Raw genomic sequence first — 17660 nt, forward strand, 5'->3', positions numbered from 1 at the left:
CTCAGGCTCCTGATTAAGCTGGCTCTATGGAAATATCACACAGCATAATTTTGTTGTCTATCCTATCTACTGCAGCTAGTATGCTTACTCAGAACCTTGCCGTTTTCTCTGTAGGGGATAAAGCTAAGCAGAATAATTCTGAAATAACAGCAACAGCAATGCATGTAAGATAAAACCTACACGGAAAGGAAGAAAGTGCTATGTTTGATTTCTGAAAAACTAAGGATTGTAGCAGAAATTACAGACATGACAGCACTCCTGCAACTACTAGAAAATTACTGTAACAATGTAGTAATCAATTTTTCTTCAAGTCCATAGGATGTGAAGATATAAGCTTGACTAGAAGCAAGGAAAAATTAGTTTTCATGTTTAGAAATGGCTTCCAGTAGCAGGTGAAGGGGATCACCAGAAGGCTTACAGCAGCTGCATTTGAGATTATCAAGGTACATTAAGCATGCCACAGAGGGATGAGCTATTACAAAGATTCCCACACCATTTGAGCAACAGAAATGTAATTTCTCAGTGATCTCTCTGACTCAACTTTATCAAACCTGTACTAAAATCTTTGCTGTCACAGTATGGTAGAGTATCTGCAGACTTCTTGTAGCTTTACATGGCACCAGCATGATGAACATTTTGCTCTTGTAATGACCTATTTCTTAGCTTGGCATTTCTATGATTCAGTTACAGAAACAAAGTGCAGAATTCTTGTCATCACTTTTTTCTTTCCTCTTCCCTCACACAAATTTTCTGGACCAGCAAGGACTGGCATACTCTCTCAAATACAGAAAGGCTGCAGAATACAGCTGTTTAAAAAGCAAATTACAGGAGATTTTATTTATTTTTTTTATAAGCAACTCCTTACCTGCCCCCTGACCTAACTAGAGAACAAGAATTAAATGATTAAACAAACAAACAAAAAAAATCTTCTTTCTCAATATAGGGAACTCTTTGGATTATAGAATTTACCTGTTAAAAGGAGTAACATTAGGAGGACAAGGAAAAATGTTACAAAATTTTAAGCAACTAATTGCACAACCTACTTCCGCTAGCTGCTCATATACCTGTTACAAAAACAGCTATAAGCTTTGTTCTTGGCCTAATGGAAAAAATGTTGCCATTACAACTCCAGGAATGTTTCTAAAGAACCACCATGAACTACAATCAGAAAAACCATCATCCACTCATCAATCGAGCTGAATTTCAAAGTAAAATAATTAGGGTGGTACTTCACAAATGGGGGAGATCCTGCATTTGATTCTAATCCCTACACATTTGCTCAGCAGTCAAGAGTGACAGTTTCACAAAGATGTGGTTTGAGAAGCAAACACTTCTAACATTCAAGATTTTGAAAGGAAAAATACTCAATTCATGTGTTGACTGTATCCACTAACTATTCCAACAGAATCCTTCTTAATCTCAAAAGAATGTGGGATGGAAAGAAAAACTTGTCACACTTGCACAAATATCGTACTGAAAATATTTATCAGAAATTATCTGAGCTAGCATAACAGGCTGATAAAGAGATTTCAAAGTCAATAGATAGAAAAAAAAATACAGAAGAGGTCTGCAGTGCACATTCTGACCACAGAGCAACCCTCTTCCCAAAACTGTCATCACAGTATGAAAAACACATTGTAAAGCTAGCCTGCTTATCCCTGACAACCTTACATTACGTTGCAAGACTAAAACTATCCTGTTTCAAAATCAGATAAAAATATGACAGAGTAACTCCTTCATTAAAAGTATTCCATAAGTGAACTGAAATCGGCTTCAAGATGCGTTGTCTTACAGATGTCTTTGTAGTTTAGCTTTACTTGCATAGATAGGTCATTTGTGAAAAAACTGCATTTACAGATCATCTCTCAAGATTTCAAGTAAAGCATAGAACAATTACAGATTTCTGGTTGTTCCCATAATCTGAACTCCACTGTCTCTTATACCCATCTGGCACATTGGCTGTGGTAAGACAGAATCCAGCTACACTACTGATGTTTGTATGGACTGTATGGACATGAGCAGAAATATAGCCAATCCAAAGCTGCGTCTTAATTAGATATCTTAATTCTCACCATGCTGCACTTGGCCTGCAACATGAATTATATTCTTTATTATGGAATTCAGAGGGAATCCTCAAAATTCATTTGCAGAGGAAATCTGAAGAACAGAAAGGAAATAAATCTGTTAGCTCATATTGTCAATCACATCCTTTCCTTCCTCCAGACTAACTCAGCAGGAGGACTGCATCTTGAGACCTCATCATGATGAGATAGGTTGCTGCTACCCACGCTAGGGAAGCACAGAATCAGCTGGCATAAGGAAAAAAGCTCTTGTGAGGAAGCTATGGCCCTCCAGATCCATGTGCTGCATAGGTGAAGTTAAGCAGCTCAACTAAATGAGTTTATTGCTAGAACAGAAAGCAGTGGGGAAGAGGCAAGAATCGAATCTCTCTTGTTGTATCTCTGATAATGCCAGAAAGCCATACTTAGAATCGCTGTGTAGCTACTCATTATTTTAAAGGCTGCCAACATTTTCCTGAATGGTGGTGGGAAGATCCAGATTTCTAACTTTTCATTTGTAAGCCAAAGATGAATGGAATTTCAGGGGTAATGAAAAGGCATTTTCCAAGCCCATATTAGACAATAAGGATGAGAACGTTTAAAAAACCCAAAACCCCTATAACAGAGTACTCTACATATGCATGCATACATAATAATGTGTATTAGATACACATTACAGGTTTGCATATGCACACAAAAAGTGCTAGGCAAGTTTAAAGCCCATGTTTCCAAGTGCAAAGAGAAATGGATTAAAAAAAAACCCAACACACTTGCACAGGAGGAGTTGACAACAAACTCCACATTTGTGAATGCCAAACTAGCTTCAATCTGAAGCCTTATTTTTTTTTGCCTTTTTGGCAGATAGCTTATACTTCACAGCAATTTACCACCTGTATCTCTCCTGAACAGACAGGTTATCTGACTTACAAACAGCCCCCAAGTACTGCAAATAGGTGGAGGCTCCAGCATTTACGCATCCAGTTGCAGGCAATGTATTCTGTGCACCCGAAAGAAGAATTCAATATTCACAGGGAAAAAAAAATGGGAAAAAAGTAATATTTTTAAATACTAAATTTCAAACCAACGAAACTGCCCATTTACTAAATTGATGGCTACTAATTTACTAATTGTTATTTACAAAAACCACTTACTATCAGTGTAACATAAGAAATTATTATTTACTAAGATTGATGATAAATATACAATGATATCAAAGAAAAAAATATTTTGAATTTTAAGGTAGAAATGTTGCAAAAAAAAAAAAATGCATTTACAAAAGCACAGTATATCTAAGAATACACGGACTACATTGCCATTTGTACTTTTTACAGTTCTGGCCTCCAAACAAAGATTCCAAACTGAGAAAAGGTCTAAAGAGTACTGTATCCATGCACAATGCAGTATTTCATAATTAGCCCTCTTTAAATGGGTGCAAACATTTTTTCATGAATCCAGGGTCTTTATTTCTTGAATCTGCAGAGGGTTAAAGCCGGGTCAAATTCCACGAACATGCCTGAAACAAAATATTAACTAGGCTGAAATGTTTGCTGTGGTATCAATCAATGAAATGTCTGGTGGAGATACATTTATCTACTTCAGACTAAATTCTGCACTGTCTTAATTAGATTCTTACCAAGCTGTACTTATGTCACACATGACAGTCATTTTTGTTCACATTCTAAACAAAAAACAAATCACAAAAACAGATCTTTTTCATTATACTCTGAAATTATCAAGATTGTTCCATAATTTAAGGCAACACTAACAATCAGAATTATTTCATCAGTTTTTTCTGCAAATGTTCTGTGCATGTAACCACAAGTTGGTAAACCGGAGACATCTGGGTAACCTCACTAGTAAGTCTGAAAACTGAAAGTGCTCCCTTATGTAATACAAAATTTGTAACTCGTTAGGCATTTCCTACATACAAAATACAAAGTGTGGAACACTTGTCTTTTTTATTAGAAACTGAAATTATACTGACTATGCTTAGTATTAGAACAATACCAGTGTGAGTTCCACTTTGATCCTGCTGCACTTTAAAAACTCTTCTACCTCAAGTGCCTTCAGCTCAGCTAATCACCAGCTTTGTCTAGATTGTTTCAACCCACTACATATCTTCTACAATTGTTATTTTCTAATCAGTATTATCAGTTTCCATTTTCTTTTAACTGCTATGCAGCCCCTATTTACCAGCCCTAGTCTCTTCCTTTCTGTATAATTTAGCTTACCAACTTTATGGGCATATGTCAAATCCACATAAAACCACAATGAGCTAGTCACAGTACGTCTGTTTTCTAAGCTCTTGAGATCAAAATACAGACCACATGAAGTGACAGTAACGTCCTACAAAGCAGGCATTTTCAATTGTAAAAAAACATTTTATTAAAATTGTGTGCTTTCTTCCTATCGTTAAGTTAGATATAGTCTGTTCAGTGTTATCCTTTCACAGAATCACAGAATTGTAGGGGTTGGAAGGGACCTCTAGAGATCATCGAGACCAACCCCCCTGCCAAAGCAGGTTCCCTACACCACTTCGCACAGGTAGGCGTCCAGGCGAGACTTGAATATCTCCAGAGAAGGAGACTCCACAACCTCCCTGGGCAGCCTGTTCCAGTGCTCCGTCACCCTCACCGTGAAGAAGTTCTTACGCACATTCGTGCGAATCTGGAATAACAGCTTGGCAGCCAAAGCATACTGCAATTACTTTATTTACTTTATTTATAATTATTTTATTAATCATGCAGGATGGATCTGGAAACTCTTCAGTTTGTGAGGTGGCACAGCAGGGACGAGTTCATGGCTGTTTGCTGTGTTCAGCTTTGCTTCAGCTGGACTGACTGCAGCACACAGCTCACAGTAGAAAGGTCAGTTTCAGAGCTACAAATAAAATACGTCTACAGTAGACATCTACAACACTGGTACAAACATACAGCACTGCTATCTCATGTTGGACCAGAACATGCAGGTTAGCATAACACTGCACTCAACTAATTGGAGCAAGGGAAATCAGCTTGGATATGACGCTGAATTAACAGTGCTAGTGCTTTCTGTATTTGTATTTCTCTGCTTGGAGCCGTAAGAGAATGTTAGTGTCCTGTACACTGTGAATATAACAGCTCAGACAATGGAGAAGACAAGAAAGGTATTTGTATTGCAGCTTTGGGTTAAGAGGGGTCAGTGTGAGAGTTCAGCTAGGGCTGGATGGTGGCAGTCTGATGGATGTCAGACTGTAAATTGCAGCCAGGCTTCTGGAAGGAAACAAAATACTATCAATAGGCATTTAAAATGTTTGTGGATGCCTACTTTTCTTCATTAAGGTAAATACAAAATCTTTTTTTCTGTGAAAGAAGCTCTAGAAGTATGACTTTTCCACATCCTCTTGTGATTCGACAAGGAAATGGTTTGGGGATTTAAATGTACCCTTTACCTCATCAAACACTGCTCAGCTTTTCCTGAGATATGTGTAAAAATTGCCATTTCCATTCTCTTCTAAGTGCCTCAAGAAAATACTGGCCTCCTGCCAAAGCAGTAATTAGCCCAAAATCTGCCCTGAGGCGCACTGGGAAATGCCACAAAGGCAGTAGCAGAAGAGGTTAGGAAACGCTACCAACAACTCACAGCATTAGCTCAACCCATCTGTTTGTTCTGACACAGTTTTATATGATTTAAAATTATGATTTAAAATACTACATATTAACTAATTGTTATAAGATACTTCTTTCTTATTCAGCTTAGGCATTTCTTGAATAAAGTATTCTGGCAATTCCAAACATTCATGCATTTATTTTGCAAATTATATACCATCCTCATAATGTGAAAAGTTTAGGGGAGCCTAGAATGTCAATAAGAAATGTGTGTACCCTAGCAACAGTGTCATCCAACCTATGCTTTATCCACTGCTCGCAACCCTTCTAGAGTCATCCAGTTCCATCAGTCAGTTTTTTGCCATCACCTGTTTTCTCACTTGCTAATTAGTTTGTTAACTATTCAGGGATAGTCATTTTTGTGTCATGCATTCTTAAATTATACAGCACAGTGAAACTTTCTTCCCTCATTGGAGCCCCTGGTACTACTAAAATAATTATGATACCACCCACCTAAGAAGTAAACACAGTACTTAAAAGACCACCTGGAAGTGCAGAAGTATGCTAAAATAATGGGGAGAATGACCAAATAAGTTATTTCAAACCCTTAATAAAACACATAAATACATATTTCGTAACTGGGTTATGTTCTTAAAAATTCATACTTTTATACACTCTAATTCATCCATCATTCAGTTAAATATTTAGTATCACCAAAAAAAAAAAAAAAAATCCCACAACTGAGAGGGTAAATAATAAAATATTCCCACAATGAGCAATGTATTAGTAGGGGCCAGAACTCCAAACACATTTTTCAGTCTGAGACTAACTCAGAGTAATTTTAAAACTAATTAACAAGCTAATCTTTTCCCCCTTCCCCCAGGAAATCTGCTCTGGACAAACCAGAACATACCCACTCTAAAATTCATACTGGGTTTCTTGCCAGTCACTACAGGGCTTATTCCAACAAACCAGAACGTTTTAGCAATACAACCAAATACATGTTTATGGCTGAAGACCAAGGTGGTACTTATTTCATGGAAACTTTCCTTTTTACTGGTCATTCTTAAGACACTATAAGATTTCACTAAAAATAACAAGCTAGCAACAACCATCATAAGACATGTAAAACTGAATACATTTACTCATTTATGGACTTTTCAGACAAAAAACTCCAAGTAGGCACTCTCATAGCATTTGCCTTAAAACAGCCCAGTTGCAAAGCCCACAACACAACCTCAGCTAAGACAGCACGTACGTGGTGGACAGATGCATTCCCTGCCAAGGACCACAGCTGTCATCTCCAATTGTGCATCCTGGAAGCTTCCTAGCTTTGTGTCAGAACAAAGCTGATGTGATCACCACCCTCCCACACATCTAGGACTCCCCTGCAAAGAAAATCTGTGGGTAGAGGAGCATACAGCTCTCAAATGTTAGTTCTGTTTTGGGCCCTTTGCTACAAGGATATTGAGTTGTTCAAGTATGCTCAGAGAAATGAAGCTGGTGACAAGACTAGAAAAATAAAAGACATATAAGGAGTTACAGAGGGAGCTGGGGTTGTTTCTCCTGTTTCTACTTGTTCTCTCTCCTGGAGAAGAATAGGCTGAAGGGAGATCACTGTCTATCTGAACTACACGAAAGGATCCTGCAGCAAAGAGGGTGTTGGGTTCTCTCCTCAGGTGACAAATGATAGGAGAAAAGAAGAAATGGTCTCAAGTTGCACCACGGGTGAGCTGGATTGGATATTAAGATATTCTTCATGAACACTATGGTCAAGCACTGAAATGGGCTCCCCAGAGATGTGGTGAAGTACTCATCACTGGAAGTATATGAGAGATGTATTAACGTGTTACTGAAGAATGATGGCATTTAGTAGATCAGGTTGATGGTTGAACTTGAACATCCTGGAAGGTCTTTTCTAATCTGGATGACTCTAGGATTCTGAAATCCCTGTGGAAACCAAGAAGCATGGCAGCTTCCTGATGGGGAGCTGGCCAGAAAATCAGGACAAAGCTACTGTTAGGTTCACACTGTTACAGCATGATGTAAGAGAAATAGCAAAAAAGGCTGTATTTTTATTTGAAGAAGCTGATTTAAAGGGTTATGCCCTACAGCTCATGCACACTACCATAATACAAAATGCACTGATGTCACACAACCAAATTAGCTGCTCTATTAGATGCATCCTAAAATGTGCATTTGTGCATTAAATCTTTCACAGAAGAGATGTAATCTCCTCTGATTTTCATAATATTCTGAACAACATTAAATATACAGTATGCATGCTTCTGGAAATGATCCCAGTAATAGCCATTTCTATTTTATTTGTCTCTGTAGGAAAAAAAAACAAAGCACTTTAGAGAGCAAAAAAAAAACACCCTTTTTTTTTAAAAAAGGCTATCTGCTCTATAACTATACCTTAATTTCCATAACTGTACTGGCTTCAGTTTCTACATTTCTACTTCATCTAAAGTGAAGAAAATGGCAAATAATTTAGTCAGTTCAACAACTCTGCTGAAATGCTTTGAAGGCCATTTTTGGAGGCGATACCAGGTGGCACTGCCCCATGCCACAGCCTGCTTTGACCAAAGCACCCCAGATTAGTTTCAATTTTCTTGCCTATTAAGAACCATAATTTCCCACTGAAAAAAGTTCTCCATGCCTGATGGGTCCCTCTCAAGAGGAACTCCTTCCTCAGAGTATGGGCTTGAGGACACAGCCAACCCAAGGAGAGTCCTGAGGTCATGATCAATTTCTTAATTTCTGGGGCTCCTCTGGCAAACGCAAAGGACATGTTTGGATATAATACATCCATGGCAAAGAGCTACACTCCCAAACAGCTGCTCAGCAATAAGCCCAAGTGAATCAATCTATGACGTACTTGGAGATCTTCCCTCCTAGGCACAACAGCCACAGACAAAGCAAGAGCTAGCTGCTGATGATCCATCTTACAGAGAACTCAGAACCAGGGAAGCATCACCTACTAAGCGCTCGCTTCAGCGCAAGGCATTAAAACAAACAAAATATAATAATCCTACTTTCATATCGCAATTTATGCTATTTATGCTTTCTTCCTTTTGTTTCCAATGTTCTCATGCAGAATTTAGCATATGATTCTATTCCTATTAATGGCGATCCCAGTGCAAACAAATAAAAAGAAACTACTACTGGAAAACTAAACCAGGAAACAAGTGAAAGTCAGTGAAAATACAATCTAATGGTCGTTAGGCACACATCACAAACAGGGTAAATTTTACAAACGGGAAGTCCCATTTGGCTTGCCTTTTACTCACCGTTTGATGATTTCGGTCACAGTAGCGCAGTCCAAAGTAATCTATCTCCACTAGGTTTAAGTGACGAAATACGTAGCCCAGGACAACCGACCCTTTCGTTGACTTCTGTGGGAAAGAATTTACACAGCCTTTTCACTAAGATGCTCTGCTGTTGTCCTCTATGTGCAGTGGCATTCATGCATTGTCAGCTTTTTCTAAAAACAGGACGCAGTTCCTCAAAATTTCAGGTATGCAGAACTGTTTTTCTCTGGTACACCTTTAAGCAAGCATTCTGTAAATATCTTCAGGTAGTGGCAGGTGCACAGATAGAAAATATACAGTAAACAACAAAAAAAAAAACAACACAGGAGTACTTGCATTATATGATGTTCTTTTTTTCTTGCAAATTTCTGTACTCTGATCAAAATTCTAATCCTTGTGATATATGTCCATTCTAAAATCATACGCTTCCTTCAAATATGGGTCTGTCACACATAATTTGACACTGAAAATCAGGAAGCTAAATTGTCCTTAAGACAATAATAATTAGCATAATTAGCTACTCTTTTACTCCTGTTTGTAAAGCAGATTACACTGAATGTGTTTTCATTTATATTGTTTTTGATAGAAGTAGGAGCAATCCTATACCCAGAATCGAAATAACACCACTATTTTCTTGAATAGTAATTAACTTGAAGATCTATTCCAGCATTAGCAAACAGTGCTGGGGACAAGACTATATAAAGCATTATACTGTTGATAATGAAATATAGTGAGTTTGCCTCCACCTGAAAGCCTCTGACTTGTTGCTTTACCTGGCAGCCAACACAACTAACAGGCTAGAAAGATGAGAATAATTATAGACCGACGACTCTTCAGAATCAGTTCTAGCCTTTCACTGCTATAGTCATAAATTCCACATGAAAATATGGAAATAACTCATAATTAGGTTTTGGTTAACTGCTTGATAGTTAACCATTGAAAGATGCAATGCCAATAACCAATTCACAGTAGATTTCATAAACCAATTTGCATCCTCTTTAATCCTCTAGATTGTAATAAAAACACCAGAGAGACGAAGCAGGAAGTGGAGACTGTGAAATATCGTTTGTATTATTTTACTTTTTAGCCTAGGAATAAATAATTTCAAAAATAAAATGGCAAATTTTAACTATAAGGACAAAAAAATGTCCACACTGGCAAGCTCTGCTAGTGAACTTTCAGTCACAAAATGACAAGGAAGACACACCCATTCCTTTTCAGCAGGTGCATCTAGTGAGTACCTGTGCCTAGTCACATTGGCAAGGTCAACACAAATTCTCAGATGACTGACCACAATCTAAGGCAGCAGTGGCAATGTAAACTTCTATTGCAATGTATCCTTCCAAGCAACTAGAATCAGATGCAACTTCAGCATGTAGTGTGAGACAATTATCCACAAAAGAGAAAATAATTTAGGGAAAGGCATAAAGATAAATGGATAATCTCTAAACACTTTCAACATGTTGAAGAAAGCACATCAGTACAACGGTTTTATTAACAGATTCCTTAACAACAAACTGAACTTGGTTTTAAGAACAACATAAGGCAAGAATCATCCTTCATCAACAATCAAACCACTTCAACAATTCATTTTATTATCAGACCAAAAAAAAAAAGTAATCCAGAGGCAAAACTGGAGCAGACAATTTTCAGATCAGACATGTTACAATAACAACACACACTCCTGGAAGCAATCAAAGACACTAAAATAACACAGAACTTGGGGGACTGGATTAGATGACCTTTCAGTTTCTCTTCCAATCCCTGATATTTTGTGATTCTGTGATTAAACTAGTCAGTTACTCAATTCTCCACAATTACACAATTCAGGATTCAGCTTGCCTTCTTGGCAGGCAGTTTTTCAGTCAGCTTAGGTAAGTTGTGGATTCTGCTGGAGTCCTCAGAGAGTTTTGCTCCTGTGGTGGCTAAGCACTGGCTGTTGTCCCTGAAAAGGACAGGTTTCACACCTGATTTAGTGAAATTAAAGACTCCCTTATTTCTGTTCAGAGATTAATGTGTAAAAGCCTTTTATTTTCATGCATTTTACTTCAATTTCTTGGCTGAGAAAGAATATAAATGCTTGTTCATTTATTCTCTCCACACAGCTCAGTTATCATTCCCATGGCAGTCGTTCCTGCAGAAACAGGCAATCCAGATGAGGCAAAATGTTTTGCAGCAGCAGGCAGTTCCCCACATCTATGACAAGAAGATGTTGGCTGTCTTCAGCCAACCATGCTGGGTGCCACTACCTCCACAGCCCTTCCCAGCAATGTCTTTCATATCCTGTCATGTGCTTTGCAGGCAGTCCTGAGCCAGAGGACTGCAGAGGGAAGTGTCATCCCCTGCCTCTCATCCTATCCTCACCTGCATTAATCTCATATTTTCCCAGCACGGAGGATTTCATTCACAGCATACAGCACTGAAAAAACTACATAATCCAACCTGTATTAAGCTCAGACTTGCATTCTGAGAGGGTAAGCCCAAGTATGTTTGAAAATTTCATCACCAATGCTCGCAAGAGAGAACAAAGAATCGTTCAAATGAGTCATAACATCTTGCTCTACATGTTAGCACTGTGGCTTCATTAAACCAGAAAGGCAGGTTTCTACTGGCTAAAGAAAATGACAGGCATAATATAAAGGAGAGATCTGATTTTAGTTGTATTATTTCCATCAAAAAGAAACAAATCCTTTAAAAATAGTATAGTGCAATACTTGAACATATTCACATTATATGCATGTAGTCAGCAGGAATTATTCTTTTCCACTGCTCTCCATTTTAAATCCCCCATGAGTTTTTTCTGCTTTACATTTGTTGTTTGTTTATTGTTGTTGTTGTTTTAATTTTTTCCTCTGTGTTGCACCCTCCTTTGTATTGTAGCAATGCAAGCCTAATCAAATTCATACTCAACATTAGATGAATTTAAAGAGAAAGCAAGATGCACATCAGTGTCTGTCCCAGAGGCACTATAGTTCCTCTCCCATGAGGAAAGGAATGTAGGCATTGAAGCCTTTATTTACTAAAAACAAAATAAAGCACAACATTGTAACATCATCTTTATTAGTTCAAGCACCCACTGTAAATCTTTCTCCTGAAAGCAATTCAACCCACAGAGTCTAACTCTTACCCTCATAAATGTTGGGGAAGATGCAGATGAGCTCAAGTCCCTACAAGAAAGCTTAAAATTTCAGTTTTACACAGCTGCTGTCTTCTGATATGTCTGCCTTTTCCCCACCACCATTAAGTCCAACATCTCTTCCCCTGTAGCTCAAGGTAAGAAAAGACCAAATAACACCAGTTTACCATCACCTTCTATATGTACAAGCAGCAAGGCACGGGACTCTAGATCCAAGTTCTTGGTGGTCATCAGTATTGAATAAGTACCCCATCTTTCCAGGGCAGTCAACCTGCCAGGCCTCAATTTGTACAATGCATGTTCAAGCAGAGAAGGTATTTACATTAACAATCTTTAATATTTACAATTATTCAACTAGATGAAACAGCTTGACCTCTATTTGCAGTATGCATGTTCACACACGATAATTTTAAATTAGTGCTATTTTATATGTGCAATCATTCTCTTCCAAAAATACTGCATAAGTAAACACTGCATAAGCTGAGGATCTAACACAGGCAAGTGCAATAGCACCATTGGTCCTAAGTACACATCATACAAATGTACCACCTGAATTATAAAAATCCATTTCCACCTTCCCTTGTCTTTTATTGACATTAGACAAATCAACTTGTAATCAGCTTTTTATTTCCTGAGAACATCTCACAAGTTTATAGATGTATGGACAGATTTCCCCATCTACGCTCCTTGATACAGCGCCTGCTCCATTTCTGAAATGTCAACAATTTGTTGCTTTTACCAATGGGAAACTAATTGATTCTACTTAAGACACGCCATTCTAGAAAAATGTCCAAAGCTACATCTTACTTGCCTTTTCTGTAACAGTTTCACATATCCCAAATTTATAGATACCATTCAAAAATCTGCTTTAGTGACAATTCCTTAACAGAGGTGAAAATTCCAAGTGGTAGAATCTCAAACCGGTTAAACCTCTCCCCTTTAACTATTGCCTACAGTGCACTTAGATGCCTAGTTACAGATAAGTAAGTATAAACTGACTTACTTCACTATGCAAAAATACCCACAAAAAGCTGAAATAAATATTTATCAAAATATTTGGATTATAGGAAACTACTTCAGCTCAGTTGACTTCCTTACAGAAGATATGTAAGAATTTCAGCAAGCAATAAAACTTAGAGCAGCCCGAGACTACAACTGTACCCCAAGTACCACCAAAATTACTCAAAATTGTGCAATGCCATCTCAGTTTAGTTTATACCATAGTAGCATTTGTAATCCAGGGCAGTCAGCTTCAAATCACGCAGACAAAACACTGAGCCACACCACCAGATAAACATAAGCAACTAAGCAACGATATTTCTACAGTTGTGCAATGCGTACACACACATGCACTGTAAGAAGTGCTCCAAGTTCAGTGAAGTCAGCAAAGGGGTGTTAGAGCAAGCAAGAGTAATGGAAAGACAGATAACTTTTTGAAACGTAATTCAATACTTGATAATGCTTTACAATTAATCTCTTCTCAAGTATGAAAGACATTTTGTAAAACTGTAGCAACTACTTCCGTAGGAAAAGTTTCAGGCCACATCATTTTTGTTTAAAAAACTGTTCACTAATCTATCTGCTAACAATAAAACTATTCACTTCATCAATACCTATGTTTACCATTTGATGAGTTACATTACCTACAATAACATGTTTCTACTTCACATTTTATTTTAAAGGACTCCTCTGCACTGACAGATCCTACCCACAAAAGCAGGGCTGTGTGTAGCAATATGCACACTGGGAATGATGCAGAGGACTGCAAAGAGATCTTCTGCTCCAGACAAAGATTTGAACTTCCAAGTAATTTCTTCCTATCTTTAATTCTTAAATATCTAGTGGGGGGAAGAAGTATATAGAAAAAAATTGAGAATTTGACAAGTGGTGTCCCCACTTATTGGTGCTCTTTAATATCTTCATTAATGACATGGATAGTGGGGTCAAGTGCACCCTCAGCAAGCTAGCTGATGACACCAAGCTGTGGGGTGCAGTTGAAATACCAGGGGAACAGGATGCCATTCACAGGGACCTAGACAGGCTTGAGTCGTGGGCCCATGTGAGCCCCATGAGGTATTGCACCTGGGTTGCGGCAATCCCCATTACCCAAACTGGGTACAAATACAAACTGGGGGATGAAAGGATTGACATCAGCCCAGCCAGCCATGTGCCCTCACAGCCCAGAAAGCCAACCAAATCCTGGGCTGCATCAAAAGAAGCGCAGCAGCAGGGCAAGGGAGGTGAACCTACCCCTTTACTCTGCACTGGTGAGACCTCACCGAGACTACTGCACTAAGACATGGTGCCCTCAGTGCAGGAGAGACACCTACCTGTTGGAGCACATCCAGAACAGGGCCACAAAAATGATCCAAGGGACAGAACACCTCTCTTACAAGGACAGGCTAAGAGAGCTTAGGCTCTTTGGTCTGGAGAAGAGAAGGTACTGAGGTGACCTGATAGTGGTCTTTCAGCATCTGAGGGAGAGCTACAGTAAAGGAGACAGACTCTTTAGCAGGTCTGTGGCAACAGAACAAGAAGAAATGGTTTCAACCTCAAAGAGGGTAGAGTTAGGTTAAATATAAGGAAAAACTCTTTTACAATGAGAGTGGTGAGGCACTGGAACAGGTCGCCAGTGATGCAGTTGATGCCCCATCCCTGAATACTTTCAAAGTGAGGCTGGATAAGGCCCTGGGCAACTTGATCTAGCTGTTTGTCCCTGTTCTTCGCAGGGGAATTGGACTAGATGGGCCTCAGAGGTTCTTTCCAACTCTAAGAATTCTGTAATTCTATAATTTATTTGGTAATTGCCGTCATTCAGTTCCTGATCTTGTGATCTGAGCTTAGAAAAGACTTAGACAAAGAGAGTGAATGATGCAGGTAAACACATAAAAATCAGTGTGAAATGACAAAAGTACAAGCCAGAAAGTAGCAGAAATAATTATTCCAAGGGACAGAGAAAGAGGTAATTTACACTTACGAGTCACTGTATGAAAACACAATCAAGAGATCAACATTGACAGCAGGGCTGATGAAGGCGAGGATTCCAAGTTTGGACTTTGCTTGGAGTAAGAAAGAGTAAGAGGGTGCCTTGCTTTTTGGTCAGCCTTGTGGTGCTTTGTACAAACAAGCTCCCACAGGTATGGTATGCTCTGACAGTACAGCTATTCATTCCAAATGAAAGAATTGCCAAAACAGAAGATTAACAAGATGTATGCTGATCTTTTCTCCCTCTCATTCTTCTGGTTTCTTAGAAAAAGAAGACAGAACAGCAACAACAAAGCAATTCAAACAGTTTGAGCCAACTTAACTAGAGCATAACTGCAGGACTGCTCTGTTTAGAAGCTGAAGTGGTGAAACTTTGAAAGAATGAGCATCTCCTCTCTAGTTTTTACACTTTTCCTCCTGAAAGCTTTTCAGTATTTAGATCTACGAGCATTCCCCCTTGACAAGCAGTTAGCCAAAGTAGGCGACATGTCTAAATTATTCATTCTTGTACTTTAAAACTGCAATGTGTAACAAGCTTAATGTTCTCTATACAACATCTAATTTAACAGAAGTGTTTACAATGATGTCCGCATGAAAAAGTGAGCAATGTTAGAAGGGAGGCTTTGGTATCTGAGATGCTCTCCCCTTGGGCCCCAAGGCAAAAATTACAAAAACTTTCAGATGTGGCATAGAACCATAAATACCAGGAACAGCAAATTTAACTGTAAGATTTGTATTAAATCCCTAAGTTCTATTTTCTGTGTATACTGATAGAGCCACCATCAGTTCAGGTAAAACATAAAAAGAAACAACCCAAACAAGGAAAAAAGAAAAAGCACCAAATTGAAAATAAAAGTGTTTCAAAATACATTCATTGCAATGCAAGACAAAATAAGCAACAAAGGTATTAAAAATTGCATTTAAAATAGTTTCAATGAGTAGAAAAACATTTTGTAGATATCACATCAAGACAATTAAGAAGAAACCAGTTTGAAATTTGAAATAAATCTGCCAAAAAATGAATCCAAGATCTTTTTTGTGTAAGGAGAAAACTCTGCCAAGGCTGCCCCAGCAAGGGAAGGTGAGCTGTGTGCTGGAACACTGCTGGGCAGAACAGCCAGGCTCAGGCATCACACGCTGGAAGGATGGACAGTGCCTTCCCACTCCCCAGTTCTGGAGCATCTCTCCACAGTCCTTTGCAGCATTCCAGTGTGCAAATAGCCACAGGGCCCTGCTGTTCCGTTCAGGATCCATCACTGCAGAGGAATCCTTTGAAAATAAATCCCAGACGGCCTGTGAGAAATGTCTGCATCATGAATTCACAGAGTCACAGAACTGTAGAGGTTGGAAGTTACGTTTAGAGACTGAATCCAGTCCCCTGATAAAGCAGGTTCCCTCCAGTAAGTCACACAGGAAAGCATTTGGACAGGTCTTGAAAATCTCCAGGAGACTTCACAGCTTCTCTAGGCAGTCTATGCCAGTGCTGCATCACTTGGACAATAAAGAAGTCCTTCCATACGTTACTATGGAACTTCCTGTGTTCCAGTTTCTGCCTGTTGCCCCTTGTTCTATTGGTGCATGCCACCAGAGAGTCCACTTTCACTGACTTGACTCCTGTACTTTAGATATTTATAGACAGTTATAGGATCCCCAGTCAGCCTTCTCTTCTCCAGACTGAAGTATCTCAGGTCTCTCAGCCTTTCCTATATGGGAGAAGCTGCAGGCCATTTATTATCTTTGTTGCTCTCTACTCTTTCTAGGAGATTCTTGTCTTGTCTAAACTAAGAAACCCAGATCTGAACACAGCACTGCAGATGTGGCCTCACCAGGGCAGAGGAGAGGGGGAGGATCACCTCTCTCAACCTGTTGGCCACACTCTTTTTAATCCACCTAAGTATATGACTGGCCTTCTTGGCCACAAGGGCACACTGCTGGCTCACGGCCATCTTGCTGTCCACCAGAACACCCAGGTCCTTCTCTGCAGAGCTCTCTTCCAGCTGCTCAGCCTCTAACCTCTGATGCATACAGTTATTCTCTCCACTACACTTGCTCTTGTTGAACCTCATTAGGTTCCTCTCTACCCAACCGTCCAGTTTGTTCAGGTCTCACTGAATGGCATCACAGCCTTATGGTGTGTCAGCCACTCCTCCCAAGTTTGCATCATCAGCAAACTTGCTGCAGGTGGAATCTATCCCTTCATTCAAGTCACTGATGAAGATGTTTAACAAGACCAGACCTAGCACTGAGGAACACCGCTGGTTACAGGCCTCCAACTGGAGATTCCGACACTGATCACAACCCTCTAAGCACTGCCAGTCATTTTTCAATCTCACTGTCCACCCATCCATCCCCTACTTCCTAAGCTTCATTGTAATAATGTTGTGTGAGACAGTGTCAAATGCCTTGCTGAAGTCAAAGTATAGAACATCCACTGCTCTCTCTCCATTTACCCAGCATGCCACAACATCATAGAAGACTATTGGGTTGGTCAAGAATGATTACTTCTCTTGCTGAAATCTATGTTCACTATTCTCAGTAATTTTCTCTTCCATTTGTTTGGAGATGACATCCAGAATGA

At 39.1% G+C, this 17660-nt stretch overlaps 1 protein-coding gene across 2 annotated transcripts in view; it reads right to left on the reverse strand.

Moving 5' to 3' along the window:
- EPB41L4A (erythrocyte membrane protein band 4.1 like 4A) overlaps nucleotides 1–17660 on the reverse strand; it is a 133385-nt gene that overhangs the window by 77045 nt on the left and 38680 nt on the right. The window contains exon 2 of one of the 2 annotated variants that reach the window (XM_085213231.1): nucleotides 8941–9045. The exons of the other annotated variant lie outside the window; for it this stretch is intronic. Within the exon in view, the coding sequence (XP_085069357.1) occupies nucleotides 8941–9045 (105 nt within the window). The remainder of the gene's footprint in view (nucleotides 1–8940; nucleotides 9046–17660) is intronic. 2 annotated transcript variants of the gene reach the window in all.

This window comes from Meleagris gallopavo, chromosome Z (assembly GCF_905368555.1).
Source record: "Meleagris gallopavo chromosome Z, MGAL_WU_HG_1.1, whole genome shotgun sequence".
NCBI classification, from domain to species: domain Eukaryota; kingdom Metazoa; phylum Chordata; class Aves; order Galliformes; family Phasianidae; genus Meleagris; species Meleagris gallopavo.